Source organism: Conger conger, chromosome 4 (assembly GCF_963514075.1).
Source record: "Conger conger chromosome 4, fConCon1.1, whole genome shotgun sequence".
Classification (NCBI taxonomy): Eukaryota; Metazoa; Chordata; class Actinopteri; order Anguilliformes; family Congridae; genus Conger; species Conger conger.
The window spans coordinates 36,302,315-36,327,126 of record NC_083763.1 but is presented as its reverse complement, the minus strand read 5'-3'; the positions used below and the strand labels follow the sequence as shown (position 1 = coordinate 36,327,126).

General features: G+C 41.7%; 1 protein-coding gene across 1 annotated transcript in view; it reads right to left on the bottom strand.

Moving 5' to 3' along the window:
* The window catches only part of LOC133126607 (suppressor of tumorigenicity 14 protein homolog), a 460,185-nt gene that overhangs the window by 55,731 nt on the left and 379,642 nt on the right, over window positions 1–24,812 (bottom strand). The window contains exons 14-16 of the mRNA XM_061238951.1: window positions 24,609–24,728; window positions 24,097–24,280; window positions 11,722–11,993 (exon numbers count right to left, since the gene is read on the bottom strand). Of these exons, the coding sequence (XP_061094935.1) occupies window positions 11,722–11,993; window positions 24,097–24,280; window positions 24,609–24,728 (576 nt within the window). The remainder of the gene's footprint in view (window positions 1–11,721; window positions 11,994–24,096; window positions 24,281–24,608; window positions 24,729–24,812) is intronic.

The following is a 24,812-nucleotide window of genomic DNA, read 5'->3' as shown; positions in this document are numbered from 1 at the left end:
CATTTATGGAGGCTAATAGCCAGGCTTTCTACAGTAAAGACCAAGAGTGACTGAATTTATCCTATACTTTTGTGTGATACACCAATCACTGCTGAAATAATATGTATTTGGGACTCCCAATAGGGCAGGGGTGTGCGGGGGGAACTTTGCGGCGGACTGGGAGGGCAGAGACCACTACACCAGTGCTCTCAAAGTATGACACCTCAACATACCACTACAGAGATACACTGTAATATAACCCCTCTATTATACTGGGCAATATCTGGATTAGGAACTATGAATGTGACCATGAATATGTCTGCTTATGGATGTCTAAAGTGCCATGTCCTGATTTCCTCTATTATTGCATATTTGTATGAATGGTTGCGCAAATCTAGTATAGACAAAATTAAGTATTAGACAAGGGGAACCTGAGTAAACACAAAACATTTTTAAATCACTAATTTATTTCAAGAAAAAAAGTAATTTCCCCCTTAATCTTAATAAATTGTTGCACCAACTTTAACAGCAATAACTGCAATCAAACACATTCCTATAATTTGATCAGTCTTTCACATTGTTGTTGAGGAATTTTAGCCCACTTTTCTTTCAAGAACTACATTATGCAATTGTACTGGGTCCTGACAACCTAGGCATTCATACTGTGGTGGGAGAAAAAGGAATACTTTTTATTTTGTCTTTATAGAAATTACCGGTTCAGCTAACTGTTTTGGGGAAACCTCCATTCATTCTGTGAGTGCCATTATCTGTCTACCAGTGCGGACATCGGCCACTCTGCTCTTCCTCTCTGGTGGTAACCAGATCCACAGAAAGAGAGAAACTTGCAGTGTTTTTCATAGCATGTGATGTCCTTTTCAAAGGCAGAGAGGGCAAAATGCGCAGTATTTTACTTATCTTATTAGCACATTTTTATCGAATTAACAATGTGAGTTAAAGCATGTTAGCTCAATTTCCACCAAATTAGTAGATTTTTACCATCTTAATGGTGAGAGATAACATTAGCTAGTTTAAAGTTGGCTAGCATAATGACAATATTGGTAGTAAGGTTGTCTTTATACCATTTCATGGATAATATTTGTTAAATTAGTTAATTGTACACAGAGGCTTCATTTGTTTAGGGGAAAATATACATTTATTAGTTAAATAATAGCCCAACGTCAATGTTATATTACTGTCAACGTTATAGCAACCAACAGCTAGGGCTACATGTTCTTGATATCGAGGGATCTTCCTATGAATGGGTACCATTCTTATTACAGAATATATGTCCAACTTAATTTGGATTGGAAAGGAATTATTGAATATTTGTTGTGACTTTATTGGTTAAGATATTCAAAGCTTCATCCTTCAGCGTTTAGATGAGTTTCAGAAACATAGGCATTGGACTAACGTAAATATTCACGACAAATAAATAAATAATTACTTCGAGATCAGCTTTGGTTTTTGTGTGTGTAAAGTATAATTCCTTTCATTTTCATAAAAATAGTACGAGTCACATATACGATCCATTTCAGCATACAGTGGTAATGGTAATCCTAATAAGAGACTACAAACCAGGCAGGCATATACGGCTTAGCCTGCATAACAGAGTGGAAAAACTGTAGTAGTTGTGCTTCAGGCGCAGTTTGGACGATCGTGAGCTAACACAGTCTTCTAGACGTTGCAGTTATTTGTTGTTTTCTCTACAAATATTGGTCCAAACCATTTAAGAGATGTTAACTTCTTGTGGAAGCAGCCGCTTCCCCGCGTTCAGTAGACGGTGAGTTTATGTTAGCTTGACAAACATTTGTGGCACAGTCAAGTGCAAGCCTGGTTTGTTATGAGGTGCTGTTTATATATGTGTTTGAAGGATGAGGGTGATGTGGTGATTCTGAGGGATAGGGGGATTTAATTCCAGACTTTAGTGTAATGATGCAGGCCATTGTTATTTTTGGAGCGTGGTACACGATTCTGAAGGTCAGTGGTGGCAGTTCATTGTTTTGTGAATTGTGAATGGATTTTGAATGCTCTATTGTCGACCTGGCAATTGGTTCAATAACATCTTTAGTTGTCAGTGACCAGAGGGGAAAGCTGTAAGATACAGTAGATAGAATTATGGCATCCAGATAAGTGAAGATACAGAAGTGGCAAGATATGGCCGGATTTTGTGGTATACAAACAACGTTTGATTTAGAAGTCTACTAATATTGTGGATGTGTGGTTTATATGTGAGGTAAGAATCCAAAGTGATACCCAGGTATTTACAGGTATCTGTGATGTTGAGTGGATGTTGTAACAAAGTGGTAGGGGTATTAATGGAGAGTTGTTTTTGTGGAGACCGGAAATACTTACACTCAGTTGTATTTATACACAGATGATTTGCATAGCGCCAATTGCATAGAGCATAGAGCTATGGAATCAATCTGGTTGCCCTTCTTTTCTAGTGCTTCTATGTCCGTCTTATAGTGTGGTCCCCAGAACTGCACACAGTACTCCAAGTGTGGTCTAACAATAGTATTGTATAAGGTGAGCATAACTTCCTTGGATGTATAATCAATATTCCTGGCTAACATCCTATTAGCCTTCTTTACTGCTACTGCACATTGACCAGAACCCCGGACATTAAAGCCATCAGACATTAATGCCATTAATGTAATGTAATATCCTTCCTAATAATAATTTATTTGAATAGTAATTTAAGTGTCACGTTTCATGTTTGTCATGTCATGTTTTATGTTTAGTTATTGTCTTGCTTATGTTATTGTCATGTCACATTTTGTTAGTCTAGTCTCGCCACGATTTTATGTTTCATGTCATGTTATGTTTCAGGTTTAGTTGTTACGATTTAATTGTTAGTCTTGCCATGTCATGTTATATAGTTTATTGTCATTGTTTTGCAAACTGGTTATGTCACAATTTATGTTCCATGTTATGTTGTACTGTTCATTGATTTAGCATACACTTTTTTGTGTCTTTCTGCAAACCTTGCATTCCTGCTTTTTGTTTGCCTCCTGTTCATCAGTGCAGTGCTTGAATAGTTATACCAAGCCATTGTCTTCCCATTATGATCCAAGCCTGTTTACCAACCAAAGATTATTGACTTCTGTTTTGTTGACCATTGCCTGCCTGTACCATGTCTTTGCCTGCTGTTTTTGTACTTTTGCCCCGCTGACAGCTTTCCTGGCTACCGGACTTCCTGCATGGTGTACCGACTACGAGACTTCTCCCTCGGTACTGGGCTTTGGTTTTCTGGCTGGATATTTACGTGTATGAACATTGCTTGTTTTTGACTACGCTCCCTGGATATTCCCCAAATAAAGCCCTGACGGGACTTTACTACACTACGGTTTCTGAGTTGTGCATTTTAGGTCCAAACCCCCCACGCACCCGTCTCATTAAGTTCAATTTTGGTTTGTTAATTTTTGCTTCCTTCGCTTGTAATCAGATCCAGAGTAAAGGGTTTAGGGGTTTGAAGCTGCATTGCATTATGTAGTTTAACTGTGAAAGCCGTTTTGTCAGCAGCGTTTTTTGTTTTATGAATTTATTTATTTGTTTATTTGAATTTCAGAATTTATCCACAAAAGAGAGACTTTTGTCTTTTGATGTTTTTTGGTGTATTTATTCCTGGATACATTTATATTCTCTTAAATCTGTTAATATATCATCAGGAGTACCCAAGTACATGACTGCATCCCAGTTTATATTGTCAATTTCGGTATTGCATGCTTGTAGCTTGGATTTTCAGAATTTCATTCATAGAGATCAAATTTTGTCCCGGACAGTGTTTGACCTTTTTCTTTATTTCCAGGGATTCAGTCTTGTTCTCAGGCAAGGTGAGTAAATTGGTATTATAGAGCTGCGCTGCATAAATAGCAGCTCCACCACCTCGTGTGTCCAGTCTGTCTTTACGGTATAACTTTTAGTTATCAATAGCAAAAACAAACGGGAATTGAGGAATTTAACCATGATTCAGAAATGTCTAGAACGGCGATCTCAGCATCGGCTGCGAGTATTTAAGTGAAACATTTTTAGACCTTTGGATTTATGAAGCTGAGGGATTGTTGATGATTAAGTATTCATTTTAGCATTTCTGCAAACTGTATTTCCACTGCATTGATGGGTGTTGTGACACACCGGCTGGCTTGACAAATGTGCAGGTGATGTATCAGAAACTGAATTTAATAAGGCTGAATGAGGTTGAGAATCTGCAATCATCGGCTGACGTAAAGGAACAACATTGCATGTATTTAAAAAAGAGGTGAGAGCCGCAGTGGCGTAACAGGCTAAGATGCAGCGGACTAGTGGTTGCAGTTCATTGCAGTTGCACACCGAGGACTGGGGTTTGATACCCGGTCCTGCCAAAAGCCAAGTTTGGCCGGCTCTCGTGGAGTGGCATAATTGCCTCACTGCTCCAGGGGAGGCAGGGTTAGTAGGGATCACTGCATGCAGCGCCCCGGAGCGCCTCAGACTAACGGTCTAATTGAGACGAGATGGCTTGGAGAAGGCGTGTTGCTCTCAGAGTCGCAAGATCCTACTGAGCTGCCGAGGGACGGGGCCATAAGGCGGTGTATCCCCAGCTAGCCCCATTTGGATTAGATGGGGTATAATTGGCTCCAAAATTGGGGGAAAAAGAGAGGGGAAAAAAAAGTCAATAGAGGAGTGATGTATATTTGTGTATTTAAGAATGTATTGATTTTAGAATGAGGTAGACCTACGTGTGTTTTTGGGAGAAAGGAAAGTTCAGGCGTGTGTTGTGTAAGTGATAAAGGGGACTGGAGCCGGGGGTCGAGGCTGATGGAAAGGGTGGGCAGAAGAGCAAATGTTTACAAGATTTGGTATAAGTTGGCTGGAAAAAAGTTGAAACTTAGCAGGATAGGATTGCATACTGGCATTAACAACATTTGGAAAGTGCATTGCTGGTCCAGGGCTCAGTTCAACACTTCCAATGTTAAGTAGGATTACAATTAAACATTTCTCTAGAGATTGGGAGTTATTGACTTTATCTGGAGCAGCGCCGACCAGGGTAATTCCAGGTTTGGACAGCTGATTGAAAATTGCAGTAAAGACTGGCGCAGACATACGAGATCCTCTGAGTTTATGCGCTTCCATTTTTAAGTACTGTGGCGGTTTTTCAGAGGCATGGCTGCCTCTAAGTTTCGCAGTTGGGTATGAAATGACAGACAGGGATCCGAAATAAGGGGCAAAGGTGGCGGCGATGGAAAAAGAAACACACTAGCAGGAAGCAAGTCCGTACAGTATTGGCTTTAGACAGTTTGAAGAGAGGGTTTACCTTCTCATTTGGCAGACCAGCAGATAAATTTGGCTCTTGTGCGAGATAGTTGTAGCTGATTTGAGGTAAACACAACCCAGAGCGCTTGTGATATTTTTTGTAGCGTGAATTCACAAGCAGTTGTTCTATGTGAAAGCCAAGCATAAGTCTGTTTGGTTTAGTGACAAAAACAATTGCAAAGCAGTGAGCCAGATAGCCATCAGGTGTGCAGGTATCTTTGGTTTCTGGGCTGCTTGCTGTGAGGTAATCATGCTGGGTGTCTCAGCCACCATCTTCAAAAAAAAGAAGAAAAAAGGAGAACGTGAGAGTCTGTTATGGGGATACCAACACCACCAATCGACCACGCTAGTTATGTTATGAGCCCCACAATTTCAAATGGTGTTAATGCTCGCTTTAGCTCCGTACCCTTAAGAGATAGCACAGTAGCAATGTCACTCCATCTGCATTGAACCACCCAGTTGGCAGTATGATGAGCCCCCTCAAAGCCAATAACTGTATTGGAGAAAATAGCCCCTCTACCATTCCACCCCTCCCTCTGCCTTTTGTGTGTCTCTCACTCAGCTTAGTACAACTCTCTTCCCCACTGGATGTTAATCAGGGCTTCCAGTCAGCAGGGCCCACCAGATCCCTGTGCTGGGGGAGGACACCCCCTATCGGCGACATAGTCAGATGAAAGCGGCCAAATATTATGACCGTTCAGCTTGGGAAATGTACTGGAAGCAGTTTCAGATCATAGTGCAGGCTAACTGCTGGGATGATACAGACTGCCCAAATAGCTGCCCAGCTGATGCCTGTCATGTTCTTCTTAACCTGACTGTTTCAGACATGGCTGATCCCCACACTATCACCAGGGCGATTGAGGCGACAGTTTGGTGACCCCACCTTATCTTCAGCTGCTAGGTGCCAGTTCAATGAGAGAGGCAAAAGAGTGGCAAAAAACTGAGGGTTTATGCTGCTGAGCTGCACCATTTAGCTCCAGGTCTGCCTCAGTAACCCAATTACCTGGGAGGAAGCGTTGGAGCAAAGCACAGGATGTGGAACGCTGTCTAAGTCAAATTTTAAGCTCCTTACACTGTCAGTTGAGTTGACATACAATGATACGTTTAATGTGCAATTAGACAAACAGAAAGACAAAACTGATGATAATAGCTATAGGCTACCTGATTTGTTGCTAGTTATTGCTTGTTGGGTATAAAATAATTTTACGAACTAACAATATTAGTTTTATTTAGCTAGCGAGGTAAATCAGCATGGATTGGTGGCTCATTAAAAAACAGGCACCCTCAACCCCAGTGCATGTTGCCTCAACTGTCAAGCCCAGCACAACTACCAACACCGAGCAAAGCATTACTGTGTCGAGGGCAACAAACTTCTGTCCTCCACAAAATCCAGACACACCATCCATGTCCACTCCTGACTTAAATATGGATAGCTCACCCCAGCCAATTTTAGGTAGTTATCCCAAGCACCCATTTGGACAAACTATGAGAAGCTTTAGGGCAGACAGGTACCAGTCTCAACCATTTCTAGAATATTCTGTCTGCCTGCTTTTGCTTTGCCTGTTGCAAGTTTCCAATTCCAAATGATAGAAAAGAACAAGAGGTCACTGTAAAGGAGCTAGCTCTCTGTGGGCACTGTCAGGGGAGTGGGGATGAGGCAGGTATTTTAATTAGGCTGTATCAATTCCATTCTAGGAGTTCTACGTTCCTTTACACCAGAGGTAGGCAACCTTTTTGATATGAAGTGGCATTTTTTTTTTTCTTGTTAATCAATGTGCCAACCACAATATCAACATCAATTATGACTCGACATCAAACCAAACAGACCATCAGATCTGCAATTTTATTCCAACCACAACATAAACAAACACTTTTCAGCAAAGAGCTATGTATGCAAAGCCATGTATGCTAAATAAACAGGCCTAACGGTCAATGTGATCCCTGGCCCTGTTTTCAAACGGCTGCGGGAGAATCTTAGCACGCTCTTCAGAGAATATCTGGTCACACAGATAGATTGATCCGAACGAAGACTGTCAGTGCAATGTTCCTGAGACAGCTGAACTTCCCCGGCACAGACATCCAGCAGGTGGCGAAGCAGGATCCGTGATGACGCCCTTGAGTGGTTTCCAGTTCTTTCCATAGCTCTGCAAACTTTGACATCCACAATGTTGAACTCTTCATCTCAATCAGCTGCATTGTCATGTCCTGTGTGTCCATCCAGTCCAGCAGATATTAATCCAGTTCATGTTCATCAAAGCTGTCGGGTTTTATCAGGAAAGAGAACATGGGCCCATACTTCCTGAAAGCATGTTTTGAACTCTGACTCCGCTCATGTATTCGCATATTTCAGTGGTGCTGATGCTGTGCTCCACAGACAGCTCCCTTGAGTGTCCGAAGTATCAGAAAGTAGAGGTAGCGACATCACTTGAAAGAACCGGAAGCTTTCCCACAAAAGCTGCCCATGTCTCGTACATATCCAGCACGGTTTGCCCCTTACCTGAAGATAAAATAAGATAAGACTTATTGTTGCACGTTGCTCGCACACACACACACACACACACACACACACACACACACACACATACACACACACACACACCAAGGTCATTATAGTTAACTAAAACTAAACTAACAACAAAAACTAGGTGTGAAAAAACATTTTAGTTTAACATAAAAATAAAAACTACTTTAAAAAAAGAAGAAAACACACACACGAGATACATACATACCTTGCAGACGGAGATTGAGCTTGTTTGGGTGTCCAGTAATATCCGCAAGAAACATGAGTTTCACAACTTACTTCTCATCCTCGAGTTCTGGATAGTTTTGGCCTTTTTCAGCCAGGAAGGCATTTATGGCATCAAAGCAGCCAACAACGCTCCAAAACTTGTCTAGCCACCTAACCGCAGAGTGGAGAGGGAGATCTTTGTAGGCGCAGTCCATTTCCTCAAGCAGGGACTGAAACAGCCGGTGTGTCAGAGCAGATGGCTTAACTACCTTCACCACTGTAGCCATAATCTCATTAAGATCAGACTTTGACATTTTTGTACATAGGTTTTCTTGGTGTATGATGCAGTGCAGTTTCATAATGGGGTGACCAACTCATTCCTCAATTAATGCAGCCGCTTTCCTGACCATGGCGGGGGCACCATCTGTTGCAAATCTTGCTAATATCAATCCCTCACTCCTCAAACTGCTCGATAAGAACTTTGGCCTTTTGTTGTTTCTGGCATTGGTTTTAGGCAGCAGAGCTACTCCCTTACAGCAGAATCACATTATCTTGCCATGACTGCCAGACGTGGCTGTCATTCACCTCCACACTTTCAAGTGCGAGGCTAAACACTGTTGCATCGTTCAAACCAGCAGTATGCTACGCCATTTCTTCTATTCTTCGTTCCACACTTCTGGCTGACATTGGGATGTCTTTTACTCTTTGCTTAGCCTTCAAACAAAACCTCTGAGCTACAGAGGAAAGCCTCCTTAATATATTCGCCATTAGTGAATGGCTTTCCACGTTTCGGATGAGCAATGCGAAAGCTTGCTTCAGTTGCATGATTTTTAGCAGTGGCAAAGGCTTTAAGGGTGCTGGCCAGCTTCCCATACCTTGACAAGGCACATTTAATTGATTCAGCCTTGTTTGCTTCATCTTTGAATGATTTCTCGTGTTTGGTATCAAAATGGCATTTAACGCTTGACGTTTGGCAAACAACATTTTCGAGACATAAGACACATACAGCACGGTCCTTCAGGGTCACAAAACCCCACTCTTCTGTCCACGAGGGTTGGAATGCCCGAAGGTTAACTTTGGATTTCTTAGATTACTCCTGCAGGCCTGCCATGAAACACAACCTCTCTCTCTCTTTTGTTTTTCCCTCCGCAACTTACGCACTTACTACGTCAAAACACTGCGCACCCCCTATTCTCTTAAAGGGGTATGCTGCTGCTACCCTACTGCTACGCTGCTTCTATAACATCAGGATCAGTCTTTCAAAAGGAACCTTTTTTAATGGCTTCTGTGTCGTTCTGTGAGAGATAAACATAAAAACATTTAAAAAACACTCTTGCACTTATTGCTTGCGTGCCATTGGTTAAGCTGCTGCATGCCAGCAGTGGCCTTGGGTTGCTGACCCCTGCTTTACACACACAAACAAAAAAGCTAAATAATAAAAGAATATATAAAAATCATTTTAACAAATGTTTCATTGCATCTGCTAATCATATTGGGCTTACATCTCTCCTCGGCAGAACTATCCTAGTTCATCATAGAAATGCTCATCATATCAAATTTTTTCTAAATCTTTTTTTTTTTTTTCAAATAAATCCAAATGCCCCCCCAAAGACGACATCCTAGTAACACCTCTGGGGTGCAGGTTTGATCAACTTGTGGGTTGTAACAAAGTATCAAAGACTAGCTAGCTGCATTAATTTAGAAGGATAATTCATATTTTCTGAATAAACAAAAAAGAAGGCTCAACCATAGAACGATGCCAGGAAAGTTTCCAAAACGCCTATCCACTGGTTTTCACTATGGTGCCATTCACATTGGTTTTAGAATAGAAAATATAAGCTCATCTATAAGCTCATCGCAGACATTATTGATGATGGTGAATAGGGATGTTTTGCAGTTGTTCGTTATTGGAATTGTCGACGGTCAGAGATTCGCCGCTGACAATTTTGCTTGGGGGGGAAAGTACCTCCCAGATCCAGCCTTTGGTCCTTTGGTTATATTTGGTTTTGAATTTTAAATGAAAAGAAAAAGGCAACAAAATTTGTTTAAAAGTCCAATGTAACAACTTACCCCACATCGTGTGACAACTAACCCACTGATGGGGCAAGTCACATGTGTATACCCTCTACTTAACTGTCTATAATAAGATATGAAGCTGTAATGAATACAAAATGTATGCCCGAGACTACATTCTTTAATTTCGTATTATATTTATTCCATTGTGATGTATTGCACCCAAGAAATGTAAGAGAGTGAAAAGTGTGACAATATGCCCCCCTCTCCCCGACTGCAAAATTGTGGCATTGGCTTTCTCAAACTGCTCATGGAGATTGGCGGGTTATTGGTAGTGACTTGTCACCTATTAATTATAACCATGTAAAATATTTTCTGTGGATTGAAGACATTTTCATATCAAACCATTCTTAAATTCAGTAATGGTACAAGCATCATCCCATTCCTTGGCTTTTGTAGGTCTCCTAATTCCACCGTTGACACTGCTAAAAATGATATCCTATCGATCTCAGAATACAGGACTTCAATTGGACTGAGGGGTTTGTGAGAAAGGAACCTTGGGATTCATCATGTTTTTGTTGGCATTTAGGACAATAAAAGTTAAAAGAGTAGTTGAAGCTGACGTGGCACAAAAAAGAAAGACATTTTCTTGCATGAGGCCCATTGATCCAAAACACAAAAGCAAGTCCTCATCTGAGTTTCACGTTTCATGTATCACGAAGCAGACTTAAAGGTACAATAGGTAAGATTTTTGTGTTAAAACATTGTTACAAGACCATTGTAAATCCCTTCCTATCATTGAAAAAGGCTCACTGACATGTTGACTCACCCTCTGCCTGTGTTAATAGTCCTTAAATTTGGGTTTCAAAATATACCATTGATGGCCCAACACTGTACCAAAAGATTGTATAACTGTACAATAATTCAAGCTCATTTGTTGAAAATTAGTTCTAATTGCCACAGCGAATGGTGTTTCAACGATTTACACAGAAGGGGGAGGCATAAACAGTGTTGTGGTTTGAAGGGGTTTGTTGCTGCTATTCCTCTCTTGACCGTTAGAAGTCCGAAATTACCTTTAAGTATCATATCCAGCTAACTCGCTAACCAGTGGACTTTATGGATAGTGAGTATTTATTTTTCTGACTATTCGTTCATAAGGTTCATGAATACTAGCTTACTAGCTTATCTTGAATAATAAAAATGTATCAGAAAATACTGCTGTTGGCACCTTAGTGAGGATTTCCTGTGAGAATTTCACTCAAAAACCCCCAAAAGTGTTGTCCCATCCCTCAAGGTGCACTTATGAATTAATAAACCTACAAAAGTCCCTGTGGCTCTCTTGATGTGCCATTGGCTCATTGTTACAAGCACTGCCTTCTTTATGTGAACATGCAGGTAGCTGCAGTTCTTAATTCCGGGCTTGGCAGAGTGAGTTTATAATTAGCATTGTGATACCTGTTTTCTGTGATTGCTATGTTTAAGGGTGGAATTACTTTTTCAACACCATTACGTGATATGCGTGTTTGATTACTTTTTGTATTCAATAAATGAAATAATAATTCCCCTTTGTCTCATATTAAATTTTGTCTCAAGGTCTGAAACCATTCAGTGTGACAATAGAGGACATCAGGAAGGGGTAAATAGTTTTTCACGGCACTGTGTGTTCATGTATGTTTGTGTGTGAGCAGTCATACGGATTTGTGAGCGTGTACCATCCTCCATAAGCACGCCCCAGCCAGTGACGAAGCAGTTGCTGCTGGAGCTGAAGGTGTGCGAGGGTGCTGGAACACACACAGGCTGGACCCAGTCACTGAGGAAGACGGGGGCACTGAGCTCCAACAGGGCAATATCATAGTCAGAGGTGAACTGGTCATATTGTGGGTGCAGCACCACTCGTCGGATCAGCCGGGTGGCCACTGCATTACTGACTGTGTTCAAAACACGCATGCCCAGATACGCCTTCCAGGACCGCACATCAGAGTACCTGTACACACACAAATGCACACACATTCATTGCCCTCCAAATGTGAGGTACAGTGAAATCAGTTATTTTTGCTATAGCATTTGGATTTCAGATGAAAAGATGAAAGGAAACAAAAGTACTGTAGTGTACATCTACATGGGCAGGCAACATACATTCAATATTTATTCATAGTTCATAGTCAGTAGAGCCAGTCTGCACAAAGCAAATACACACAGGACAACCAATATCAATAACAAGAAAATGTATTATTAAACTATGTCAGCGATGTGTTACTAATCAATTATTATTATCAAGATACTTTATACAACACACAATCATTAACTAAACTACTTAAATTACAATACACCACTACAATTATAGGTAGGCTATAGGTATCATCCATCCATCCATTATCTTAACCTACTTATCCGGAACAGGGTCGCAGGGGGGCTGGAGCCTATCCCAGCATACATTAGGCGAAAGGCAGGAATACACACTCATACCCATGGGCAATTAAGACTCTCCAATCAGCCTAACCTGCATGTCTTTGGACTGTGGGAGGAAACCGGAGTACCCGGAGGAAACCCACGTGAACACGGGGAGAACATGCAAACTCCACACAGAGAGGCCCCGGCCGACCAGGATTCGAACCCAGGACCTCCTTGCTGTGAAGCGGCAGTGCTATCCACTGCGCCATCCTTGCCGGTATCATTCAAAACTAAAAGTAACTGGTAAGTCGGCACAAACAGGAAATCATCAACATACAGTTTTATGGGTGCAAACACAGTAGGTTAGTAACTGACAATATCAGAGTAACTAATCACTTCCAATATCTTACTGAAGTATAAGCTAAAATAAACAAACGATTGATTCATGACTTAGTGATTTGTTCGGAAGCCAGTTCAAGCAGTTCAGGTCAGCCTGTCAACCGACATGTCCCTCGGATGAATTCAGGAAAATGGCAAGTCACTCCTTCTCCTGTATTATTGCATGATTATTATTTTGTAGATTATTCATATTTATGCTTTGGCTAACTAACAAACTATATTTGTATTACATGCCAATGAAGCAATCTGAATTTGAAAAAGAGAGGCCAGTTTAGTTCTGAGTTGAAGGCTGCGAATGTATTTTTCTTTGTTAAGTTGCAATATTATTTTCTATTTCATCTGTGCACTGTCTACAATGCAATTTATTTCAATAAATAAAAATGCCCTGTAACATAGCATCTCAAGAAAATGTCCTTGGAATTTTTCTGTCCATGTAAAAGACCTGTCCTTTTTATAGAAAAAGTCCCTCAGTCTATGGAAAAATGTTTTCAGTATATGGAAAAGGTCTGTCAGTCTATGGGAAAAAAATCTGTCATTCTATGGAAAAGTTCCTTGGTCAAAGGAAAACCTTTGGTAGTGGTAGCATGCTATTTGCCACGGCCCATTTTTGCATGGCCTGCCTGATTTGCACAGGGTCAGCATCAAACATCAAAAACTGTGCCCTTTTTGAGGAGTTAGCATTTTCATTATGGAAACATCTGTTTCTGGAAGTAAATACAAAATACTCGCCATAGGAAATTTGATGAGGAGGAAATGTGCATTACATTTCTATCATAAGTTAGAACATATACATTTAAATCATGATTATGTTTTGTATTATACAGAACTCAGATGATCAGTTTTAAATATTGATTTCTTTGTAAGGGGCGCAATTTCTGTCTCTTTTTCACAGAACGCTGACAAGACACAAAAATGTGAAACAACAGCTCTCACTGTCACGTTTCATGTTTGTCACGTCATGTTTCATGTTTAGTTATTGTCTTAGTTACGTTATTGTCATGTCACGTATTATGATAGTCTAGTCTCGCCATGTTTTTATGTTTTATTTCTTGTTACGTTTCATTGTCTTGTCATGTTATGTTTCATGTTTAGTTCTTGTTACCATTTATTTCTTAGTCTTGCCATGTCATGTTATATAGTTTATTGTCATAATTTTGCAAACTTGTTATGTCATGATTTATGTTTGTTTCATGTCATGTGGTTCTGTTCATTGTTTAGCATATACTTTTTCGTGTCTTTCTGCAAACCTTGCATTCCCTTGTCTTCTTACTAATCTACTAACTTTAGATCAGGATTGGGTAATACTAACATTCTAACCATGTGTTCATGTTACCTTATGTTTCTTGTGCATGTCATTTACTAATTTACTAACACTACGGCAGGATAGGCTTATTACTAACGATTACTAATTACCTCGGTAACTTGTCAATCCTCCACACCTGATTTCCATTCTCATGCTGCTCTCAAGCTAATTGTCTGCACCTGTCTACACCTGCATATAAGCTCAGTTCCATGTCTTGTCTTTGCAAAATTGTTGCCCCCCTGTTCGTCAGTGCAATTTTGAGCGTTTTTGTCAAGCCATTGTCTACCCGTTACGATCCAAGCCTGTTTATTGACCAAAGATTATTGACTTCTGTTTTGTTGACCATTGCCTACCTGTACCACGACTTTGCCTGCTGCCTTTTGCTTTTGCCCCGCGGAGCAGACTTCGGTCTTGACTCTTGCGCCGTCATCGACCCTGAGCCTGCCTACCGTCTGCCTGTACTTCTGCCCCGTTGACGGCTTTCCTGGCTACTGGACTTTTTTGCATGGTGTACCGATTACGAGACTGCCTTCTCCCTCAGTACTGTACTTTGGTTTTGGCTGGATTTTATGTGTTTGAACATTGCCTGTTTTTTGACTACGCTCATTGGACATTCCCTGAATAAAGCCCTGACAGGACTTTATTTCACCCCTTTTGTCTGAGTCGTGCATTTTGGGTCCAACCCCCCATGCACCCGTCTCACTTGCAATTAACTAAAATGAAATTGCATTCCTAATGGGATGCTCATTTAAACATCCATGCAGAATATGCTCATTTGAACTAAGTGTTTTTTGTCTTGGAAAATAATTTTATCTTTTGTTGTTACTATAGTACCACATGTCTTACAAATCTCTTGCACGGACTTTGCATAATTGTAAAATTAGAGGGCAATTACATTTGTTTAAATTGTTCACAAACTGTTTGTGAAACATTATATATGCATGTGCACTATACAGATAATAATAAAAAACAAGTTTACATTTTCCATTAGTCTTTTTATGGTTTACAATCTTTTCTGATTGAGAATGAGTAGCCTACATCAACTACGGCAACTTTGGCTACGAGAGCCGAGTCTTATACAGATTAACCAGTCTAGTGTTTAAGTAGGATGACAAGAACACCCCCACCACAGACAACCACCACTAAGAAGCCAACTGAATAACAGGAAATCAAAATGGGTTGTATTTTTGTAGGACTACTCTAGCACTCTATTCCCATAGACCAGGGGTCGGCAACCCTGGTCCTGGAGAGCCGCAGGGTGTGCTGGCTTTTGTCTCCACCTTAAAATAAGCAACCGATTGAGACCCAAGAAACCAGGTGAGGTGAGTTAACTGTGTAATCAACGGCTTTCATTGATCAATTAATGCCAAGTAATAACGAAAGCCAGCACACCCTGCGGCTCTCCAGGACCAGGGTTTGCAACCCCTGCCATAGACGATAGGATATGTTTCTTATGAGCAAACAATTACACATTCTCCAAACAATGTGTATTAATATTGTAAAAATCCATCCATCCATTATCTGAATCCGCTTATCCCGATCAGGGTCGCAGGGGGGCTGGAGCCTATCCCAGCATACATTGGGCGAAAGGCAGGAATACACCCTGGACAGGTCGCCAGTCCATCAGAGGGCACACACACCAGTCACTCACACACTCATACCTACGGGCAATTTAGACTATCCAATCAGCCTAACCTGCATGTCTTTGGACTGTGGGAGGAAACCGGAGTACCCAGAGGAAACCCATGCAGACACAGGGAGAACATGCAAACTCCGCACAGAGAGGCCCCAGCCGACGGGGATTCAAACCCAGGACCTACTTGCTGTGAGGCAGCAGTGCTACCCACTGCACCATCTGTGCCGCCCATTGATTATAGTCAGATATACTTTATTATAATCGAAAGAATCAAAAGAATAGAGTTATACAGCTGACATGTTAAATATCATCTTTCAATTTGCTAATCACATACATTGAAGGTTTATATAACCCCTTTTGCTCTTTCTAATTCACCTTTCAACCAAATTCAAGATACACCCTTCAAATATCCACCATCCTCTTTGGCCTTTACCTTATCCTATGGTTCCCCCTTCACGGAGATAAAAGCTACTGAACTTCCATTATTACAATGGGTACGAACACCCCTAAAGTCTACTGCTTATTTATATCGTATATAGTATCTTACTGAAAAATAAAATACATAAAAATTAAAGGAAACTTATAACTTTAAATCACCTAACAATGCTACCTTCTATAGCATCTTACTGAAAAATAAAAGACATAAAAATGAAAGGAAACTTATAATGTTGAACTTCTATGTACTACTTTTCCTACTTTTACAAGTAATATGGATTATAATTACCACCCATGCCCTAAATATAGTCGTCTCGTTTTCTGCGGGATTTGATCCCTCCTCCTTGCTGTTGATGAGCTCTTTGAACAGCTGCATTGGTTTGGGAATCTGGGGCAGGATCAGGACCCAGACTTTCGAAAGACGTGACTTTGCTCCAGTCACTGGCTCCAATGCCGCAGATGTCCTTGGTGACAGCACTTCGTACCGCGAGTGCCTGTTGTATGGGATGTGCACTGGTATGTCCTCGAACACATCGGGGGGTTTGCAGTGCAGCCGCAGCATGTGCCTCTCCTCACTGACACTGAGGTTAGGGGGGGGAGGCTTCAGGTTCTTGAGTGGGTCCAGCAGGAAGGTGTTCTGTCGCGTGGAGGGACCCCACGTCCCGTCTGTTGGCCGCCAGGTGTAGTTCATGGCTCCAAGCATGTCGTAAAAGCCCTTTAACTCTTTCACCAGCTCTTCTGCACAATGAGGGATGCACATGAACACCTCCTCGCCACCAGTCCCGCCGCCACAACTCTTGGGCCGAGTCCGCACCGCGTACATCACTCTGTTCTCCATATCCAGATCCTGGAGTGGCGCGCAGAGGGAGTGCGCCACTCCAGCTTGATTATAGTTGTTCTGCGTTGCTCTTTCTTCAACAGCCCATAGATATCTTCGTCAAGCGAAATCCTAAGAGGCTTTTCTCTTGCTTCTTTTTTGCTTTTCTAATGTCTAAAAGCTCACTCCTTATATATCCTGAAACTTATATAAGAGTGTACTTGTTTTGATAAGAAATGTCGTCATTATACCGCGTGGGAAAACACTAGCTCTTATGAAACTTTTTTAATGAACCTGTTCATCACTGGTATCTGTCTCACTGTCATAGTCTCTCCACACTTTGACATCATACAAGCCAGCAGTAAGTGCCTTCCACCATCTCAATACACTCTTCAGGTGCTTTTTCTTGTGGTGCCTTAAGGAATCTACAAAGGACATCCAATTAATAGCCGAGTGTAATTCATCACCCAACTCCTCTACAGTCAGTCCTTTGAATCTATCCAATAAATGATCAGATTATCATTTCCCCATCATCTATATTGTTTTCCTCATCTTTTTGCTTTAACCAGGCATTATGCTCCTCCCCTGTATGAGCAAGCCCACACTTCTCAACCAAGAATGTTATCATACATTCATGCTATGCATGGCCTAGTCAGACCTTTAACCTTGCTCCTTAGTACCCTAAATCTAATTCCTCCGACTTCAGACTCCTCTGCTGACAATTAGGGCTGCTCATTAGCTCTGAACCACATATTTTTCCACTTACAGGCGTTCTTGCTACCACCACAATGGCGTGTGCGAGGGGTTAACAATGCATTCCTGCCTAACCTATCCCCGTCAATCTCTCATCAGGCGGGCCTAGGGCCGGGTCCTCGACACATCATCGAGTCTGTCTGGGATTACATGAAGAGACAGAAGCATTTGAGGCTGCCTAAATCCACAGAAGAGCTGTGGCTAGTTCTCCATGTTTGGAAAAACCTACCTGCCAAGTTCCTTCAAAAACTGTGTGCAAGTATCCCTAGAAGAATTGATGCTGTTTTGAAGGCAAAGGGTGGTCACACCAAATATTGATTTGATTTAGATTTTTCTGCTGTTCATTCACTTCTTCTGTTCATGGATTTTGTTAACTGATAAAAAATTAACTATTAACATTTCTATTTTTTAAAGCATTCTTATTTTACAGCATTTTTTCACACCTGCCTAAAACTTTTGCACAGTACTGTATATAAATAAAATATTGATTAATGGAATAATAAAATAACAAAACATGCTTTACAGCCACCCCCTTTCATTTCCGCGCACAATACAAACAGCTGAGACCACTCGTGAAGTTTGTTAAATCCCACATTATTTGTGGAAATGGATTTACAATGGATTTACGGTGAATTCCGTTCGGCTCATGTTTGATAAATGAGGCCCAATGTCTTGCCAATATTGAGAAATATTGGATAAATTAGACAAATAAGGCAACAGGCCCAGATGGCGTATTCCCAAAGGTACTCAAAGTGAGACAAACCACTGCCAAGTATTTTTGGACAGTCTTTAGAAACTGGAGAAATACCGGATGAGTAGAAACAAGGTAATATAATACCAATATATAAGAAAGGGGACGGTCTGATCTAGGAAACTACAGGCCTGTGAGTCTATCACATGTAAAATAATGGAATCTATAATTAGGGACAAACTGGAATTATTTCTTGAAAAGAATAACATTCTAAGGGATATGGTTTTTAAAAGGGTAGATCATGCCTGACAAACCTTTTGGCATTCTTTGAGGAAGCTACCAAGTGTTTTGATGATAGCAGGGCTTATGATATTGCATACCTAGATTTCCAAAAAGCATTCAATAAGGTACCACATGACAAACTTATTATCAAAATGAGGACAGTAGGAATTGTAGGAGCCATTTCGAAGTGGGTTCGGAATTGGCTATGGGAAAGGACACAAAGTAGTAGGAGGGGCCTTATCTGTGCAGGGTATCGTGGGAAGTGGAGTCCCACAGGGTTCACTGCTATTCCTCATTTACATAAATGACGTAGACTTTGGCTGAAAGTAATTTAGTTAAATTTGCAGATGATAAGAAACTAGGAGGTTTAGCTAACAGTATAGACTCTACTAAAGTAATCCAGGAAGACTTGAACAGAATCCAGAAGTGGGCGGAAACCTGGCAAATGAAATTCAATACAAATAAATGTAAAGATCTACACGTGGGAAATAAAAATATAAGGCAGGATTACTTACTATAAGGCACAAAATTGGATAGTGCTCAAGTGGAAAAAGACTTGGGGGTCATAGTTGACCAAAGCTGTCCGGGTTCTAGTCAATGTGCGGTAGCAGTAAAGGCCAATAGGATGTTAGGATACATAGCCAGGAGTACTGTGTGTAGTTCTGGGGACCGCACTATAAGAAGGACATAGAAGCACTAGAAAAGGTTCAGAGGTTCAGAGGGCTACCAGATTGATTCCATGTATAAAAAATATGTTTGAGTTATGAGGATAGACTTTGATTGAGGCTTTTAATTTCATTAAAGGGATTTTACTTGCTCCCCTGCCTTCCTCCCTGCCCTTCACCCCCACTGTTTCTGTCCGCTGTAACCTCCACTCTCTATCACCTTCTTTGCTTGCCCCCAGAGTCACTGCTTCTCTCCTTCCTCTTGAATCCTTCTCCAAACTACCCACCGATTCCACATCTTCCACATTGCTTTCCTCTCTCTCCTCAGCCCTTGACTCTCTCTGTCCTCTTATCTCCAGGCCTGCTCGATCCTCCCCTCCCAGCCCATGGGTTTCCAACCTTCTACGTTCCTCCAGGCCCAGCCTACGTGCAGCTGATAGGAAGTGGAGGAAATCCGTCGGACCTGTCTTCCAACCAGTCTCTCCTGGTGGCATTCTCCTCCGCTATCACCACTGGCAAAAGAAATGACTACCAAACAAAAATTCAGAATTCCACCTCTAACCCTCGTCAACTGTTCTCCATTTTCTCCTCTCTCCTACTGACTTTGCAGTATTTTTTGACGAGAAGGTCGCTGACATCCGCAGCACCTTCGCAACCACCACCACCTCTGTGCCTGCCTCCCTTTTTGTTGTTCCTGAAACTGGTGTGTGTCCCTTATGTTATGATTTCCAAGCAGTCGTAACATAAATGGGGGCTCGTCCGGGATCTTTTGAGCATTTTGGCATCTGTTTATAAGTGGTCGCCTTGGCATTGTTGTTACTTCAAAGTAGCTTTGTTCTTTAGCACGGGTAAGTAGCCTACCTGATGCTTTGTGGTGGGACTCATTTCGGGTCCGTTTGTTTGTATTCTCTGGATTTGTTTGTTATCTGGATTGGTGTACTTTCCAGTTTTCTAAGTTACCGTAACATTTTGCACAGATGCTTTTCGACACACATTGGTTTATCGATCAGTTTATGCTTGATTCAATTTTGTCCGTGGGAGGAGGGATAAATAATCCGGTTCCAGTTCCGCGAGGCCTGGAGCTGCCATCTCTGTTCCCCGCTGTTTCGCCCTTATGATGACCGGTGAGTTTGTTGCCAAACTAGTGTGTGATTAAAGCATTGATTGGTTTTGATGCTTATGTATCGATTGCTGGAGCTTAAACCTAAATTTCTCTGTTGGGTTGAGCGGCACAGACGGTCCTGTCTAATTTTTTGTCTTAGTTTGTTATTTTTGGGATGTTCGTGACAGCGAGGGCACAGTCTGATGTTACGGTGGTAACTTGTCATGTGGTTATTCACTGTGCATTCGGTTTTTAGCGTTCAAAGCCGCCTCGAGCTGTAGGAACTCCCAGAAGAGTAGGGGCTGCTATAGGTAGAATAGTGGGGAAAGCTCTGTTTTATTGTTTGTTACGCACGCTGTTTGGCTGCAAATCGTTGGTCTCGTTGTTCCGGTTGGGTGTAATAGCGAAGAGGGGAGAGGGAATTATTGCTAAATGCAATTTGCTGTGGATGATTTTTGGCCACCTGTATGCCCCCTTAGTAGCTGATGTATCGTCAATAAGTGAGGGAGTAATGTGACGGTAACTAGCAGGGATTTGTTTATTTCCATCTTTGTAATGTGAATCCCCACTAACGTATAGAATCCTTTTCAATCTACTTAATTATGTCTAAAGATAAAATGGAAATTGAGAGAACTTTGTCCCTGGTGGTTGCTGGATTTTTGGAGCAATTTAGCTGGTCTAGATTAGACGTACTTCGTAAGGATTACTTGATAGAATTGGCGGTGCATTTGGGCCATTCTAACGTGGTTGCTAAACTTAGCAAGCCCTAAATAAAGAACATAGTGGCGGAGTTAATTGTTAATAAGAGTTTATTAGAGGCCTTAAAAGTGCTCAAAGTCAGTACGGTAAAGTCCATGCTGCATTCATATTGTACAGAGTTGGGGCGGGACTGGGAGGAAGGCTTGCCCTGGTTGATGATGGCTGCCAGGGGAGTTTCACAGGAAAGCACAGGTTTCAGTCCGAATGAACTTTTGTTTGGGCATACAGTTTGTGGTCCTTTGTCAGTAATTGAAGATCAGTGGAAATCTCCTGATCTGCCAGATAATCTTTTGGCTTACATGAGTGATTTTAGATTGTGATTTCATCGTGTTTGTGCATTGGCCAATAAGAACCTTGAGAAGGCTCAAGGTAAGATGAAGCAATTATTTGACTGACAAGCTCAAAAACATCAGTTTGAGCCTGGTGATCAGGTATTGGCTCTTCTTCCCATAATTGGTTCTCCTTTTCAGGCGCAATTTGTCGGCCCATATATTATTGACAGCCATGTTTAAGATAGTGACTATTTAATTCTAACTCCAGATAGGAGAAAGAAAAGGCAGCTTTGTCATATCAATTTGTTAAAGCCGTATTATCCTCACTCTTCTCTGGCTGTGGCCCCAAAGGCTGAAGATGCAGCTGTGGTTACTGTTGCCAAAACCATAAACCAGGTCCCTTCTTCATCTACTACTGCATCTGTTATGCCTTCCCAACATCCTTTTCCACAAGAAGCGGGGGAGGGGGGTGTAATACTCCATACACCATGCAGTATTATGGTGTTACTGCAGATATAAATATTGGTGATTGATGTAATAATTATTGATTGGTTTTTTTTGTATTAATTTTAGAGGGCTCTTATAGTCCCTCTTCTTTATGGGGGAAGGTGTGATGGCCCTCCTGTTTCCTTCCGTTTTGGGTTTTCTCTTTTGCTTATCTTTCAGGCAGCCGGTGGACGGGAACGGGAGGATCATCAGTGGTAACAGCGAGCACCTGCGCTTTGTGCGCTGGGTGCTTAAATTACTTGGCATTCCTGCTGTTCGGGGGGCTTTTTTTTTCTTTCTTCCTACCACGTAGACCTGTACTTTGTTTAACTAAAATAAATGCTATTTTTTGTTATTCCTTAAACTGGTGTGTGTCCCTTATGTTATGATTTCCGAGTGGTCATAACACACCCAACTCTTTCTTTCCTTCCCCCCATCGGTCTCTACCCATATCTCCGCCTGCCTGAGAGATATCCAGAGCTGGATGGGCAACCACCATCTAAAGCTCAACCCAGGTAAGACAGAGGTAATCTTCATCCCAGCTCTAACCTCTCCCTTCTCCGATTTTTCCATCTCACTACGGGATACCACAGTGACCTCATCTCCTTGTGCAAGAAACCTTGGAGTGGTGATGGACAACAAGCTGTCCTTCTCCGAGAACATCACTACGGTGACCCGGGCATGCAGGTTCTTCCTGTACAACATCCAGAGAATCCAACCCTTCCTCACCACCTACTCCACTGAGCTCCTCGTCCAAGCAATGGTCCTGTCCCGCCTGGACTACTGCAATTCTCTGGTGGCGGGCCTTCCAGCATCGGCCATCAGACCCCTACAGCTGATCCAGAATGCTGCAGCCCGTCTGATATTCAATGTTCCCAGACATTCACATGTCACCCCCCTGCTCAGCAACCTCCACTGGCTGCCTGTTATGGCTCGCATCAAAATTAAAACTTTGGTGCTTGCGTACCAGGCAGTTAAGGGATCAGCCCCTGTATATATTCAGTCACTTATCAAGACATATACACCTGCTGTCTCTTTCAAACGCAGACTGAAGACTCATCTCTTCAGGCTGCACCTTTCCCTCCCTACCTCACCACCATGATTAGCCTTATAACCAAAGACTATAATGGCACTTATATAGTTATATATAGATATTGTTGTGTTTTGTATTAGCTATTGTATTGTTGTACTCGGGGTATTCTAGCTGCCAACCGTGGTATGCTAGTTTGTAAGTTGATGTATTCTTCAAAGGTTCCGATTGTATCTGTACTTCATTGTACGTTGCTCTGGATAAGAGCGTCTGCTAAATGCCTTGTAATATAATGTAATGTTAGGGGATAGGGGATTCTTCAGGTTGAGATTCTAGCAGAACAAGAGGACACAAATGGAATTGGTAAAGGAGAAATTCTGTACAGATTTAAGGACATATTTTTTCACACAGCAAGTGGTCAATGTGTGGAATTGCTTGCCAGTGTAGTGTTGTGGAGGCAGAAACACTGGGGCTTTTCAAGACCAGGCCTGATACAGTGTTAGACTCTATTTAGCTTTAGGGCAAATTAGGCGGTAGGTACACTTTGGGTAGGAAAAGGAGAGCATTGCTGGGCTGAATGGCCTGTTCTCACCATTACCTTATGTTATGTTATTACCTGCAGAGGTTTCATGGACTGTTCTTTTTTGCACACATTCAACTCTTGATTGTTTTGGTAAAGGTTACATTTTAGTTGTCCATAACATTTTTATTCTTGCTGCTGATGGGAAGTTTACATCTTGTACTGTAGCCTCTATATAGATCATTATCAATATTGTTTATGATATGCAGCCTTTTTTCTTTCTTCGGTTTTATTAAGGGTGCCAAAAAGTATGGAGCCCACTGAATGCGTGTAAATACCATGAAATAAAAGTTGGCTGTAGATAATTTTGTCTCACATTCATCTTTTTATCTCAAATCCAGATGGCTTAAACATACAGCATAAATAACACATTCACTCTACTATTACTATACTTTGGGAGGGTACTGTCCACACACAACAACTAGTGGTCATGATAATGCTGATGATGATGATGAATATAAGGATAATGAGGATGTTGTTTCTCACTTGATGGTATCTGAATCCTGGAAGCAGTGTGCGGCAGACAGAAGCCAGCGGCTGGAGACCAGCGAAGCGCCGCACATGTGTCCATATCGTTCCATCTGCAGGCTCACCTGCCATGGCCACGCCCCCATCTGTGCATCGCTTCCACCCACAATCTTGCTCTTTTTCTTGGGTTTTGTGCCACAGCCTGTAGTCAGAAAATAATATGTCATAACTATATTTTGCCATCGCAGCGCACACCTGCAGCCATACCAACCCTGCAGTATTCTGAGATCAAACTGCTGAAATCCAAGTTCCTACCTGAAGTAATATTGGTGACCAAGGATGGACACTCTTACATGATAACAAAACAAAAATGCAATGCCCCATTGTACAATAGAAGGTACCACTCTTCAGCTACATTGTTAAAACAGGTCCTCAAAATCTAACTGAAGCCATTTGAAAGAGTAATGTTGGGGTGTTGATCTAGGTGGTATTGTGGTATTGCACTTAGTTAGTATGGCAGTGTGACGTACCACAGCGCTCTTCATCAGAGCCATCACCACAGTCCTTGACACCATCACATTCTGGATTAACTTTATTCACACACTTCCCACTGGCACACTTGTAAGAGGACAGGGAGCAACCTTTGTGCCCTGAGGAGGAGAGAGATAAGTCAACAAATAGGCTGAGGGGCTGAAGATAATCAGTCACACTGATTATAGGATAGGTGGAGTCAT